This window comes from Phyllobates terribilis, unplaced genomic scaffold, assembly GCF_046119375.1.
Source record: "Phyllobates terribilis strain yellow unplaced genomic scaffold, ASM4611937v1 Scaffold_4__5_contigs__length_816908805, whole genome shotgun sequence".
Classification (NCBI taxonomy): domain Eukaryota; kingdom Metazoa; phylum Chordata; class Amphibia; order Anura; family Dendrobatidae; genus Phyllobates; species Phyllobates terribilis.
Window position 1 is genome coordinate 782,804,539 of NW_027362764.1, and position 18,172 is coordinate 782,822,710.

An 18,172-nucleotide genomic window follows, 5' to 3' on the forward strand; every position below is an offset into this window, starting at 1 on the left:
GATTTATACAGCCAGAACTAGAGGGAGCTCACTGCATACAGATTTATACAGCCACCACTAGGGGGAGCTCACTACATACAGATTTATACAGTCACCACTAGGGGGAGCTCACTATATACAGATTTATACAGCCACCACTAGAGAGAGCTCACTACATACAGATTTATACAGACACCACTAGAAGGAGCTCACTACATACAGATTTATACAGACACCACTAGAGGGAGCTCACTACATACAGATTTATACAGACACCACTAGAGGGAGCTCACTACATACAGATTTATACAGACACCACTAGAGGGAGCTCACTACATACAGATTTATACAGACACCACTAGAGGGAGATCACTCCATACAGATTTATACAGACACCACTAGAGGGAGCTCACTGCATACAGATTTATACAGCCACCACTAGGGGGAGCTCACTACATACAGATGTATACAGTCACCACTAGGGGGAGCTCACTATATACAGATTTATACAGCCACCACTAGAGAGAGCTCACTACATACAGATTTATACAGACACCACTAGAGGGAGCTCACTGCATACAAATTTATATAGCCACCACTAGAGGGAGCTCACTACATACAGATTTATACAGACACCACTAGAGGGAGCTCACTACATACAGATTTATACAGACACCACTAGAGGGAGCTCACTACATACAGATTTATACAGACACCACTAGAGGGAGCTCACTACATACAGATTTATACAGACACCACTAAAGGGAGCTCACTACATACAGATTTATACAGACACCACTAGAGGGAGCTCACTACATACAGATTTATACAGCCACCACTAGAGGGAGCTCACTGCATGCTGATTTATACAGCCAGAACTAGAGGGAGCTCACTGCATACAGATTTATACAGCCACCACTAGGGGGAGCTCACTACATACAGATTTATACAGTCACCACTAGGGGGAGCTCACTATATACAGATTTATACAGCCACCACTAGAGAGAGCTCACTACATACAGATTTATACAGACACCACTAGAGGGAGCTCACTGCATACAAATTTATATAGCCACCACTAGAGGGAGCTCACTACATACAGATTTATACAGACACCACTAGAGGGAGCTCACTACATACAGATTTATACAGACACCACTAGAGGGAGCTCACTACATACAGATTTATACAGACACCACTAGAGGGAGCTCACTACATACAGATTTATACAGACACCACTAGAGGGAGCTCACTACATACAGATTTATACAGACACCACTAGAGGGAGCTCACTGCATACAGATTTATACAGCCACCACTAGGGGGAGCTCACTACATACAGATTTATACAGTCACCACTAGGGGGAGCTCACTATATACAGATTTATACAGCCACCACTAGAGAGAGCTCACTATATACAGATTTATACAGCCACCACTAGAGGGAGCTCACTACATACAGATTTATACAGACACCACTAGAGGGAGCTCACTACATACAGATTTATACAGACACCACTAGAGGGAGCTCACTACATACAGATTTATACAGACACCACTAGAGGGAGCTCACTACATACAGATTTATACAGACACCACTAGAGGGAGCTCACTGCATACAGATTTATACAGCCACCACTAGGGGGAGCTCACTACATACAGATTTATACAGTCACCACTAGGGGGAGCTCACTATATACAGATTTATACAGCCACCACTAGAGAGAGCTCACTACATACAGATTTATACAGCCACCATTAGAGGGAGCTCACTGCATACAAATTTATATAGCCACCACTAGAGGGAGCTCACTACATACAGATTTATACAGACACCACTAGAGGGAGCTCACTACATACAGATTTATACAGACACCACTAGAGGGAGCTCACTACATACAGATTTATACAGACACCACTAGAGGGAGCGCACTACATACAGATTAATACAGTCACCACTAGAGGGAGCTCACTACATACAGATTTATAGAGCCACCACTAGAGGGAGCTCACTACATACAGATTTATACAGCCACTATTAAGGGGTTATAGCTACTCTTCCACTTAAAGGGAATCTGTCATTAAGATCAACTCACTGAAATCACATGCAGGTCTTTGAAATATAAGTCCATGTTCTATTTGTTGCTGCATTTCTGAGTAATTAGCGTTTTCTTCATATACAAATGAGTTGGTGTTTCCCCGCCCAATGCCAGCCTTTTTAGCTTGATTGACAGCTCACTGACTAATTTCCTTGCCTGACGAGTGATGTTACACAGGGAGTGAGCTGCCAATCATGCTAAAGAGGCCGGTGCTCTGTCACGCCCAGAGCACCCAATGCCTCATTTCCATGCAAATGAAAACAATATTTTTTTGGGAATGCAGCAACAGATAGATATTAAGTTATCAAAGGATTTAAAGTTCAAAGACCTTCATACCCAGATGTGCGGTTTGGGGGACGGGGAGGGTGGTCTGCTGTTGATTCCCTTTAGTAGTAAAATTGAAATGCGTACAATGAATTAAGCGCCCCCCAGTGGTGACTTCAGGCTGCCAGAATTGTATCATCTATAGGAGAAATTCTACGTCATAATTCCAATATTTCACAGTTTAACTATTCAGAGATAATCACCATTTTATGGAGAGTTGGAGTTGTAGTGTCACCAGATTACACAACACCAACTGCATATGTTATTAACTAAATCTCCTTGACCTGATGAGGCTGGTGTACTTACTTTGAGGAACATAAAGCTTTAATGACATGGATTTTCAAACTAAAATTCCCATTTTAAAATTGTTAAAGCTTTCAAAAACAATTCTAAAGGTTCTACAGTCATTCTGAGACGGGACTGTGAGCTGGTGACAGGTTCCCTGTAATAAAGTTTGCAGCACACATATTACAAACAGGAGGAAGAGACTGCACACACCGACTGCACAGTGGTGAGAGATTGCACACAGTGACTGCACACAGCGTCTGCACATGAGGAGGGAGACTGCACACAGTGTCTGCACAGGAGGAAGAGACTGCACACAGTGTCTGCACAGGAGGAAGAGACTGCACACAGTGTCTGCACAGGAGGAAGAGACTGCACACAGTGTCTGCACAGGAGGAAGAGACTGCACACAGTGTCTGCACAGGAGGAAGAGACTGCACACAGTGCCTGCACAGGAGGAAGAGACTGCACACAGTGTCTGCACAGGAGGAAGAGACTGCACACGGTGTCTGCACAGGAGGAAGAGACTGCACACGGTGTCCGCACAGGAGGAAGAGACTGCACACAGTGTCTGCACAGGAGGAAGAGACTGCACACGGTGTCCGCACAGGAGGAAGAGACTGCACACGGTGTCTGCACAGTAGGAAGAGACTGCACACAGTGTCCGCACAGGAGGAAGAGACTGCACACAGTGTCCGCACAGGAGGAAGAGACTGCACACGGTGTCTGCACAGGAGGAAGAGACTGCACACAGTGTCCGCACAGGAGGAAGAGACTGCACACAGTGTCCGCACAGGAGGAAGAGACTGCACACAGTGTCCGCACAGGAGGAAGAGACTGCACACACCGACTGCACAGTGGTGAGAGATTGCACACAGTGTCCGCACAGGAGGAAGAGACTGCACACAGTGTCCGCACAGGAGGAAGAGACTGCACACACCGACTGCACAGTGGTGAGAGATTGCACACAGTGTCCGCACAGGAGGAAGAGACTGCACACAGTGCCCGCACAGGAGGAAGAGACTGCACACGGTGTCCGCACAGGAGGAAGAGACTGCACACGGTGTCCGCACAGGAGGAAGAGAATGCACACAGTGTCCGCACAGGAGGAAGAGACTGCACACAGTGTCCGCACAGTAGGAAGAGACTGCACACAGTGTCCGCACAGGAGGAAAAGACTGCACACAGTGTCCGCACAGGAGGAAGAGACTGCACACAGTGTCCGCACAGGAGGAAGAGACTGCACACAGTGTCCGCACAGGAGGAAGAGATCCACACAGGAGGAAGAGACTGCAGACAGTGTCCGTACAGGAGGAAGAGATTGCACACAGTGTCCTCACAGGAGGAAGAGACTGCACACAGTGTCCGCACAGGAGGAAGAGATTGCACACAGTGTCCGCACAGGAGGAAGAGACTGCACACAGTGTCCGCACAGGAGGAAGAGACTGCAGACAGTGTCCGCACAGGAGGAAGAGACTGTACACAGTGTCTGCACAGGAGGAAGAGACTGCACACAGTGTCTGCACAGGAGGAAGAGACTGCACACAGTGTCTGCACAGGAGGAAGAAACTGCACACAGTGTCCATATAGGATGAGGAGACTGCACACAGTGTCTGCACAGGAGGAAGGGACTGCACACAGTGCCTCCACAGAAGGGATAGGTTGCACACAGTGTCTGCACAGGAGGAAGAGACTGCACACAGTGTCCACATAGGATGAGACAGCACACAGTGTCCGCACAGGAGGAAGAGACAGTACACAGTGTCTGCACAGGAAGAGACGCACACAGTGTCCGCACAGGAGGAAGAGACTGCACATACTGTCTGCACAGGAGGAAGAGACTGCACACACTGTCTGAACAGGAGGAAGAGACTGCACACAGTGTCCGCACAGGAGGAAGAGACTGCACACAGTGTTCACATAGGATGAGACAGCACACAGTGTCCGCACAGGAGGAAGAGACTGTACACAGTGTCTGCACAGGAGGAGACTGCACACAGTGTCTGCACAGGAGGAGACTGCACACAGTGTCTGCACAGGAGGAGACTGCACACAGTGTCTGCACAGGAGGAGACTGCACACAGTGTCTGCACAGGAGGAGACTGCACACAGTGTCTGCACAGGAGGAGACTGCACACAGTGTCTGCACAGGAGGAGACTGCACACAGTGTCTGCACAGGAGGAGACTGCACACAGTGTCTGCACAGGAGACTGCACACAGCACCTACACAGGAGGAGACTGCACACAGTGTCTGCACAGGAGGAGACTGCACACAGTGTCTGCACAGGAGGAAGAGACTGCACACAGTGTTCACATAGGATGAGACAGCACACAGTGTCCGCACAGGAGGAAGAGACTGTACACAGTGTCTGCACAGGAGGAGACTGCACACAGTGTCTGCACAGGAGACTGCACACAGTACCTACACAGGAGGAGACTGCACACAGTACCTACACAGGAGGAGACTGCACACAGTACCTACACAGGAGGAGACTGCACACAGTGTCAGCACAGGAGACTGCACACAGTGCCTGCACAGGAGGAGACTGCACACAGTGCCTGCACAGGAGGAGACTGCACACAGTGCCTGCACAGGAGGAGACTGCACACAGTGTCCGCACAGGAGGAAGAGACTGCACACAGTGTCCGCACAGGAGGAAGAGACTGCACACAGTGTCCGCACAGGAGGCAGAGACTGCACACAGTGTCCGCATAGGAGGAAGAGACTGCACACAGTGTCCGCACAGGAGGAAGAGACTGCACACAGTGTCCGCACAGGTGAAAGAAACTGCACACAGTACCTGCACAGGAGGAGACTGCACACAGTGTCTGCACAGGAGGAGACTGCACACAGTGTCTGCACAGGAGGAGACTGCACACAGTGTCTGCACAGGAGGAGACTGCACACAGTGTCTGCACAGGAGGAAGAGACTGCACACAGTGTCTGCACAGGAGGAAGAGACTGCACACAGTGTCTGCACAGGAGGAGACTGCACACAGTGTCTGCACAGGAGGAAGAGACTGCACACAGTGTCTGCACAGGAGGAAGAGACTGCACACAGTGTCTGCACAGGAGGAAGAGACTGCACACAGTGTCTGCACAGGAGGAAGAGACTGCACACAGTGTCTGCACAGGAGAAAGAGACTGCACACAGTGTCTGCACAGGAGGAGACTGCACACAGTGTCTGCACAGGAGGAGACTGCACACAGTGTCTGCACAGGAGGAAGAGACTGCACACAGTGTCTGCACAGGAGGAGACTGCACACAGTGTCTGCACAGGAGGAGACTGCACACAGTGTCTGCACAGGAGGAGACTGCACACAGTGTCTGCACAGGAGGAGGACATTGCGCAGAGCTATTTTATTTCCGCATTGCCCTGTGGATTCAGACTTCCCTCTCACCGGTGTTCGGGCTCATGGTGACCGTCTTGCAGCCTCTGTCGTCCTCCGAACAATTCTTTACTTGGTTGCAGTTCTGGACTTCAGAGGCTTCATAGCAAAAATAACACTGAAGAGACTGAGCTGTGCGGAGGGGAGAAGACGGGAGAAGTGTGAGACATAGATGGTAGCGCGGTACAGAGAGCGCCACACAGTGCACCGGAGCCGCCGCCACAGGGAACAGCACCGCCATCAATGTATGTACTGTACGCCATGACGAGGAGCAAAGGAACAGAAGAACAAACAGAAATATTTCTCTGTAAAGCATCGATCAGCTCCTATATTATATAGAGTCATTACACGCAGAGGGATCTATTATATAGAGTCATTACACACAGAGGGATCTATTATATAGAGTCATTACACACAGAGGGATCTATTATATAGAGTCATTACACACAGAGGGATCTATTATATAGAGTCATTACACACAGAGGGATCTATTATATAGAGTCATTACACACAGAGGGATCTATTATATAGAGTCATTACACACAGAGGGATCTATTATATAGAGTCGTTACACGCAGAGGGATCTATTATATAGAGTCATTACACACAGAGGGATCTATTATATAGAGTCATTACACACAGAGGGATCTATTATATACAGTCATTACACACAGAGGGATCTATTATATAGAGTCATTACACACAGAGGGATCTATTATATAGAGTCATTACACACAGAGGGATCTATTATATAGAGTCATTACACACAGATGGATCTATTATATAGAGTCATTACACACAGAGGGATCTATTATATAGAGTCATTACACACAGAGGGATCTATTATATAGAGACATTACACACAGAGGGATCTATTATATAGAGTCATTACACACAGAGGGATCTATTATATAGAGTCATTACACGCAGAGGGATCTATTATATAGAGTCATTACACACAGAGGGATCTATTATATAGTCATTACACACAGAGGGATCTATTATATAGAGTCATTACACACAGAGGGATCTATTATATAAAGTCATTACACGCAGAGGGATCTATTATATAGAGTCATTACACACAGAGGGATCTATTATATAGTCATTACACACAGAGGGATCTATTATATAGAGTCATTACACACAGAGGGATCTATTATATAGAGTCATTACACACAGAGGGATCTATTATATAGAGTCATTACACACAGAGGGATCTATTATATAGAGTCATTACACACAGAGTGATCTATTATATAGAGTCATTACACACAGAGGGATCTATTATATAGAGTCATTACACACAGAGGGATCTATTATATAGAGACATTACACACAGAGGGATCTATTATATAGAGTCATTACACACAGAGGGATCTATTATATAGAGTCATTACACGCAGAGGGATCTATTATATAGAGTCATTACGCACAGAGGGATCTATTATATAGTCAATACACACAGAGGGATCTATTATATAGAGTCATTACACACAGAGGGATCTATTATATAAAGTCATTACACGCAGAGGGATCTATTATATAGAGTCATTACACACAGAGGGATCTATTATATAGTCATTACACACAGAGGGATCTATTATATAGAGTCATTACACACAGAGGGATCTATTATATAGAGTCATTACACGCAGAGGGATCTATTATATAGAGTCATTACACACAGAGGGATCTATTATATAGTCATTACACACAGAGGGATCTATTATATAGAGTCATTACACACAGAGGGGTCTATTATATAGAGTCATTACACACAGAGGGATATATTATATAGAGTCATTACACACAGATGGATCTATTATATAGAGTCATTACACACAGAGGGATCTATTATATAGAGTCATTACACAAAGAGGGATCTATTATATAGTCATTACCCACAGGGGGATCTATTATATAGAGTCATTACACACAGAGTGATCTATTATATAGAGTCATTACACACAGAGTGATCTGTTATATAGAGTAATAACACACAGAGGGATCTATTCTATAGAGTCATTACACACAGAGGGATCTATTCTATAGAGTCATTACACACAGAGGGATCTATTCTATAGAGTCATTACACACAGAGGGATCTATTCTATAGAGTCATTACACACAGAGGGATCTATTCTATAGAGTCAATACACACAGACGGATCTATTATATAGAGTCATTTCACACAGAGGGATCTATTATATAGAGTCATTACACCCAGACGGATCTATTATATAGAGTCATTACACGCAGAGGGATCTATTATATAGAGTCATTACACCCAGAGGGATCTATTATATAGAGTCATTACACGCAGAGTGATCTATTATATAGAGTCATTACACGCAGAGAGATCTATTATATAGTCATTAGACACAGAGAGATCTATTATATAGAGTCATTACACACAGAGTGATCTATTATATAGAGTCATTACACGCAGAGGGATCTATTATATAGAGTCATTAAACCCAGAGCGATCTATTATATAGAGTCATTACACGCAGAGGGATCTATTATATAGAGTCATTACACACAGAGGGATCTATTATATAGACTCATTAAACACAGAGAGATCTATTCTATAGAGTCATTACACACAGAGGGATCAATTATATAGACTCATTACACACAGAGGGATCTATTATATAGAGTCATTACACACAGAGAGATCTATTATATAGAGTCATTACACGCAGAGAGTCGTTACACACAGAGGGATCTATTATATAGAGTCATTACACGCAGAGGGATCTATTATATAGAGTCATTACAGACAGAGGCATCTATTATATAGAGTCATTACAGACAGAGGGATCTATTATATAGAGTCGTTACACACAGAGGGATCTATTATATAGAGTCATTACACACAGAGGGATCTATTATATAGAGTCATTACAGACAGAGGGATCTATTATATAGAGTCATTACACCCAGAGGGATCTATTATATAGAGTCATTACACACAGAGGGATCTATTATATAGAGTCATTACACCCAGAGGGATCTATTATATAGAGTCATTACACGCAGAGTGATCTATTATATAGAGTCATTACACACAGAGAGATCTATTATATAGAGTCATTACACACAGAGGGATCTATTATATAGAGTCATTACACACAGAGGGATCTATTATATAGAGTCATTACACACAGAGGGATCTATTATATAGAGTCATTACACACAGAGGGATCTATTATATAGAGTCATTACACACAGACGGATCTATTATATAGAGTCATTACACACAGAGGGATCTATTATATAGAGTCATTACACACAGAGGGATCTATTATATAGAGTCATTACACGCAGAGGGATCTATTATATAGAGTCGTTACACGCAGAGGGATCTATTATATAGAGTCGTTACACACAGAGGGATCTATTATATAGAGTCGTTACAGACAGAGCGATCTATTATATAGAGTCATTACACACAGAGGGATCTATTCTATAGAGTCATTACACACAGAGGGATCTATTCTATAGAGTCATTACACACAGAGGGATCTATTCTATAGAGTCATTACACACAGAGGGATCTATTCTATAGAGTCATTACACACAGAGGGATCTATTCTATAGAGTAAATACACACAGACGGATCTATTATATAGAGTCATTTCACACAGAGGGATCTATTATATAGAGTCATTACACCCAGACGGATCTATTATATAGAGTCATTACACGCAGAGGGATCTATTATATAGAGTCATTACACCCAGAGGGATCTATTTTATAGAGTCATTACACGCAGAGTGATCTATTATATAGAGTCATTACACGCAGAGAGATCTATTATATAGAGTCATTACACACAGAGAGATCTATTATATAGAGTCATTACACACAGAGTGATCTATTATATAGAGTCATTACACGCAGAGGGATCTATTATATAGACTCATTACACACAGAGGGATCTATTCTATAGAGTCATTACACACAGAGGGATCTATTCTATAGAGTCAATACACACAGAGGGATCTATTCTAGAGTCATTACACGCAGAGGGATCTATTCTATAGAGTCATTAAACGCAGAGGGATCTATTCTATGGAGTCATTACACGCAGAGGTATCTATTCTATAGAGTCATTACACAAAGAGGGATCTATTCTATAGAGTCATTACATGCAGAGGGATCTATTCTATAGAGTCATTACATGCAGAGGGATCTATTCTATAGAGTCATTACACACAGAGGGATCTATTATATAGAGTCATTACACACAGAGGGATCTATTATATAGAGTCATTACACACAGAGGGATCTATTATATAGAGTCATTACACACAGAGGGATCTATTATATAGAGTCGTTACACGCAGAGGGATCTATTATATAGAGTCATTACACACAGAGGGATCTATTATATAGAGTCATTACACACAGAGGGATCTATTATATACAGTCATTACACACAGAGGGATCTATTATATAGAGTCATTACACACAGAGGGATCTATTATATAGAGTCATTACACACAGAGGGATCTATTATATAGAGTCATTACACACAGATGGATCTATTATATAGAGTCATTACACACAGAGGGATCTATTATATAGAGTCATTACACACAGAGGGATCTATTATATAGAGACATTACACACAGAGGGATCTATTATATAGAGTCATTACACACAGAGGGATCTATTATATAGAGTCATTACACGCAGAGGGATCTATTATATAGAGTCATTACACACAGAGGGATCTATTATATAGTCATTACACACAGAGGGATCTATTATATAGAGTCATTACACACAGAGGGATCTATTATATAAAGTCATTACACGCAGAGGGATCTATTATATAGAGTCATTACACACAGAGGGATCTATTATATAGTCATTACACACAGAGGGATCTATTATATAGAGTCATTACACACAGAGGGATCTATTATATAGAGTCATTACACACAGAGGGATCTATTATATAGAGTCATTACACACAGAGGGATCTATTATATAGAGTCATTACACACAGAGTGATCTATTATATAGAGTCATTACACACAGAGGGATCTATTATATAGAGTCATTACACACAGAGGGATCTATTATATAGAGACATTACACACAGAGGGATCTATTATATAGAGTCATTACACACAGAGGGATCTATTATATAGAGTCATTACACGCAGAGGGATCTATTATATAGAGTCATTACGCACAGAGGGATCTATTATATAGTCATTACACACAGAGGGATCTATTATATAGAGTCATTACACACAGAGGGATCTATTATATAAAGTCATTACACGCAGAGGGATCTATTATATAGAGTCATTACACACAGAGGGATCTATTATATAGTCATTACACACAGAGGGATCTATTATATAGAGTCATTACACACAGAGGGATCTATTATATAGAGTCATTACACGCAGAGGGATCTATTATATAGAGTCATTACACACAGAGGGATCTAATATATAGTCATTACACACAGAGGGATCTATTATATAGAGTCATTACACACAGAGGGGTCTATTATATAGAGTCATTACACACAGAGGGATATATTATATAGAGTCATTACACACAGATGGATCTATTATATAGAGTCATTACACACAGAGGGATCTATTATATAGAGTCATTACACAAAGAGGGATCTATTATATAGTCATTACCCACAGGGGGATCTATTATATAGAGTCATTACACACAGAGTGATCTATTATATAGAGTCATTACACACAGAGTGATCTGTTATATAGAGTAATAACACACAGAGGGATCTATTCTATAGAGTCATTACACACAGAGGGATCTATTCTATAGAGTCATTACACACAGAGGGATCTATTCTATAGAGTCATTACACACAGAGGGATCTATTCTATAGAGTCATTACACACAGAGGGATCTATTCTATAGAGTCAATACACACAGACGGATCTATTATATAGAGTCATTTCACACAGAGGGATCTATTATATAGAGTCATTACACCCAGACGGATCTATTATATAGAGTCATTACACGCAGAGGGATCTATTATATAGAGTCATTACACCCAGAGGGATCTATTATATAGAGTCATTACACGCAGAGTGATCTATTATATAGAGTCATTACACGCAGAGAGATCTATTATATAGTCATTAGACACAGAGAGATCTATTATATAGAGTCATTACACACAGAGTGATCTATTATATAGAGTCATTACACGCAGAGGGATCTATTATATAGAGTCATTAAACCCAGAGCGATCTATTATATAGAGTCATTACACGCAGAGGGATCTATTATATAGAGTCATTACACACAGAGGGATCTATTATATAGACTCATTAAACACAGAGAGATCTATTCTATAGAGTCATTACACACAGAGGGATCAATTATATAGACTCATTACACACAGAGGGATCTATTATATAGAGTCATTACACACAGAGAGATCTATTATATAGAGTCATTACACGCAGAGAGTCGTTACACACAGAGGGATCTATTATATAGAGTCATTACACGCAGAGGGATCTATTATATAGAGTCATTACAGACAGAGGCATCTATTATATAGAGTCATTACAGACAGAGGGATCTATTATATAGAGTCGTTACACACAGAGGGATCTATTATATAGAGTCATTACACACAGAGGGATCTATTATATAGAGTCATTACAGACAGAGGGATCTATTATATAGAGTCATTACACCCAGAGGGATCTATTATATAGAGTCATTACACACAGAGGGATCTATTATATAGAGTCATTACACCCAGAGGGATCTATTATATAGAGTCATTACACGCAGAGTGATCTATTATATAGAGTCATTACACACAGAGAGATCTATTATATAGAGTCATTACACACAGAGGGATCTATTATATAGAGTCATTACACACAGAGGGATCTATTATATAGAGTCATTACACACAGAGGGATCTATTATATAGAGTCATTACACACAGAGGGATCTATTATATAGAGTCATTACACACAGACGGATCTATTATATAGAGTCATTACACACAGAGGGATCTATTATATAGAGTCATTACACACAGAGGGATCTATTATATAGAGTCATTACACGCAGAGGGATCTATTATATAGAGTCGTTACACGCAGAGGGATCTATTATATAGAGTCGTTACACACAGAGGGATCTATTATATAGAGTCGTTACAGACAGAGCGATCTATTATATAGAGTCATTACACACAGAGGGATCTATTCTATAGAGTCATTACACACAGAGGGATCTATTCTATAGAGTCATTACACACAGAGGGATCTATTCTATAGAGTCATTACACACAGAGGGATCTATTCTATAGAGTCATTACACACAGAGGGATCTATTCTATAGAGTAAATACACACAGACGGATCTATTATATAGAGTCATTTCACACAGAGGGATCTATTATATAGAGTCATTACACCCAGACGGATCTATTATATAGAGTCATTACACGCAGAGGGATCTATTATATAGAGTCATTACACCCAGAGGGATCTATTTTATAGAGTCATTACACGCAGAGTGATCTATTATATAGAGTCATTACACGCAGAGAGATCTATTATATAGAGTCATTACACACAGAGAGATCTATTATATAGAGTCATTACACACAGAGTGATCTATTATATAGAGTCATTACACGCAGAGGGATCTATTATATAGACTCATTACACACAGAGGGATCTATTCTATAGAGTCATTACACACAGAGGGATCTATTCTATAGAGTCAATACACACAGAGGGATCTATTCTAGAGTCATTACACGCAGAGGGATCTATTCTATAGAGTCATTAAACGCAGAGGGATCTATTCTATGGAGTCATTACACGCAGAGGTATCTATTCTATAGAGTCATTACACAAAGAGGGATCTATTCTATAGAGTCATTACATGCAGAGGGATCTATTCTATAGAGTCATTACATGCAGAGGGATCTATTCTATAGAGTCATTACACGCAGAGGGATCTATTCTATAGAGTCATTACACACAGAGGGATCTATTATATAGAGTCATTACACCCAGAGGGATCTATTCTATAGAGTCATTACACACAGAGTGATCTATTATATAGTCATTACACACAGAGGGATCTATTATATAGAGTCATTACACACAGAGTGATCTATTATATAGAGTCATTACACACAGAGGGATCTATTCTATAGAGTCATTACACACAGAAGGAATCTATTATATAGAGTCATTACACACAGAGGGATCTATTATATAGACTCATTACACACAAAGGGATCTATTCTATAGAGTCATTACACACAGAGGGATCTATTATATAGACTCATTACACACAGAGGGATCTATTATATAGAGTCATTACACACAGAGAGATCTATTATATAGAGTCATTACACGCAGAGAGTCGTTACACACAGAGGGATCTATTATATAGAGTCATTACACGCAGAGGGATCTATTATATAGAGTCATTACAGACAGAGGCATCTATTATATAGAGTCATTACAGACAGAGGGATCTATTATATAGAGTCATTACAGACAGAGGGATCTATTATATAGAGTCATTACACACAGAGGGATCTATTATATAGAGTCATTACAGACAGAGGGATCTATTATATAGAGTCATTACACCCAGAGGGATCTATTATATAGAGTCATTACACCCAGAGCGATCTATTATATAGAGTCATTACACGCAGAGTGATCTATTATATAGAGTCATTACACACAGAGAGATCTATTATATAGAGTCATTACACACAGAGGGATCTATTATATAGAGTCATTACACACAGAGGGATCTATTATATAGAGTCATTACACACAGACGGATCTATTATATAGAGTCATTACACACAGAGGGATCTATTGTATAGAGTCATTACACACAGAGGGATCTATTATATAGAGTCATTACACGCAGAGGGATCTATTATATAGAGTCGTTACACGCAGAGGGATCTATTATATAGAGTCGTTACACACAGAGGGATCTATTATATAGAGTCATTACAGACAGAGGGATCTATTATATAGAGTCATTACACCCAGAGGGATCTATTATGTAGAGTCATTACACGCAGAGGGATCTATTATATAGAGTCATTACACCTAGAGGGATCTATTATATAGAGTCATTACACGCAGAGTGATCTATTATATAGAGTCATTACACACAGAGAGATCTATTATATAGAGTCATTACACACAGAGGGATCTATTATATAGAGTCATTACACACAGAGGGATCTATTATATAGAGTCATTACACACAGACGGATCTATTATATAGAGTCATTACACACAGAGGGATCTATTATATAGAGTGATTACACACAGAGGGATCTATTATATAGAGTCATTACACGCAGAGGGATCTATTATATAGAGTCGTTACACGCAGAGGGATCTATTATATAGAGTCGTTACACACAGAGGGATCTATTATATAGAGTCATTACAGACATAGGGATCTATTATATAGAGTCATTACACGCAGAGGGATCTATTATATAGAGTCATTACACACAGAGGGATCTATTCTATAGAGTCATTACACACAGAGGGATCTATTCTATAGAGTCATTACACACAGAGGGATCTATTCTATAGAGTCATTACACACAGAGGGATCTATTCTATAGAGTCATTACACACAGACGGATCTATTATATAGAGTCATTACACACATTGGGATCTATTGTATAGAGTCATTACACACAGAGGGATCTATTATATAGAGTCATTACACGCAGAGGGATCTATTATATAGAGTCGTTACACGCAGAGGGATCTATTCTATAGAGTCAGTACACACAGAGGGATCTATTCTATAGAGTCATTACACACAGAGGGATCTATTCTATAGAGTCAATACACACAGAGGGATCTATTCTATAGAGTCATTACACACAGAGGGATCTATTCTATAGAGTCAATACACACAGAGGGATCTATTCTATAGAGTCATTACACACAGAGGGATCTATTCTATAGGGTCAATACACACAGAGGGATCTATTCTATAGAGTCATTACACACAGAGGGATCTATTCTATAGAGTCAATGCACACAGAGGGATCTATTCTATAGAGTCAATACACGCAGAGGGATCTAATCTATAGAGTCATTACACGCAGAGGGATCTATTATATGGAGTCATTACACGCAGAGGGATCTATTCTATAGAGTCATTACACGCAGAGGGATCTATTCTATAGAGTCATTACACGCAGAGGGATCTATTCTATAGAGTCATTACACGCAGAGGGATCTATTCTATAGTCATTACACGCAGAGGGATCTATTCTATAGAGTCATTACACGCAGAGGGATCTATTCTATAGAGTCATTACACGCAGAGGGATCTATTCTATAGAGTCATTACACACAGAGGGATCTATTATATAGAGTCATTACACACAGAGGGATCTATTATATAGAGTCACTACACACAGAGGGATCTATTATATAGAGTCATTACACACAGAGGGTCTATTATATAGAATCATTACACACAGAGGGATCTATTATATAGAATCATTACACACAGAGTGATCTATTATATAGTCATTACACACAGAGGGATCTATTATAGAGTCATTACACACAGAGTGATCTATTATATAGAGTCATTACACACAGAGGGATCTATTCTCTAGAGTCATTACACACAGAGGAATCTATTATATAGAGTCATTACACACAGAGGGATCTATTATATAGACTCATTACACACAGAGGGATCTATTCTATAGAGTCATTACACACAGAGGGATCTATTATATAGAGTCATTACACACAGAGAGATCTATTATATAGAGTCATTACACGCAGAGAGTCGTTACACACAGAGGGATCTATTATATAGAGTCATTACACGCAGAGGGATCTATTATATAGAGTCATTACAGACAGAGGCATCTATTATATAGAGTCATTACAGACAGAGGGATCTATTATATAGAGTCATTACACACAGAGGGATCTATTATATAGAGTCATTACACACAGAGGGATCTATTATATAGAGTCATTACAGACAGAGCGATCTATTATATAGAGTCATTACACCCAGAGGGATCTATTATATAGAGTCATTACACGCAGAGGGATCTATTATATAGTCATTACACCCAGAGGGATCTATTATATAGTCATTACACGCAGAGTGATCTATTATATAGAGTCATTACACACAGAGAGATCTATTATATAGAGTCATTACACACAGAGGGATCTATTATATAGAGTCATTACACACAGAGGGATCTATTATATAGAGTCATTACACACAGACGGATCTATTATATAGAGTAATTACACACAGAGGGATCTATTATATAGAGTCATTACAGACAGAGGCATCTATTATATAGAGTCATTACAGACAGAGGGATCTATTATATAGAGTCATTACACACAGAGGGATCTATTATATAGAGTCATTACACACAGAGGGATCTATTATATAGAGTCATTACAGACAGAGCGATCTATTATATAGAGTCATTACACCCAGAGGGATCTATTATATAGAGTCATTACACGCAGAGGGATCTATTATATAGTCATTACACCCAGAGGGATCTATTATATAGAGTCATTACACACAGAGGGATCTATTCTACACAGAGAGGGATCTATTCTATAGAGTCATTACACACAGAGGGATCTATTCTATAGAGTCATTACACACAGAGGGATCTATTCTATAGAGTCATTACACACAGAGGGATCTATTCTATAGAGTCATTACACGCAGAGGGATCTATTCTATAGAGTCATTACACGCAGAGGGATCTATTCTATGGAGTCATTACACGCAGAGGGATCTATTCTATAGAGTCATTACACGCAGAGGAATCTATTCTATAGAGTCATTACACGTAGAGGGATCTATTCTATAGAGTCATTACACGCAGAGGGATCTATTCTATAGTCATTACACGCAGATGGATCTATTCTATAGAGTCATTACATGCAGAGGGATCTATTCTATAGAGTCATTACACACAAAAGGATCTATTATATAGAGTCATTACACCCAGAGGGATCTATTCTATAGA

The 18,172-nt window shown here is 40.5% G+C and overlaps 1 protein-coding gene across 1 annotated transcript in view; it reads right to left on the bottom strand.

Annotated features, from left to right (window-relative positions):
* Positions 1-18,172, bottom strand: part of LOC141266068 (secreted Ly-6/uPAR-related protein 1-like) — a 52,036-nt gene that overhangs the window by 1,978 nt on the left and 31,886 nt on the right. Inside the window, exon 2 of the mRNA XM_073679945.1 lies at positions 6,092-6,211. Within this exon, the coding sequence (XP_073536046.1) occupies positions 6,092-6,211 (120 nt within the window). The remainder of the gene's footprint in view (positions 1-6,091; positions 6,212-18,172) is intronic.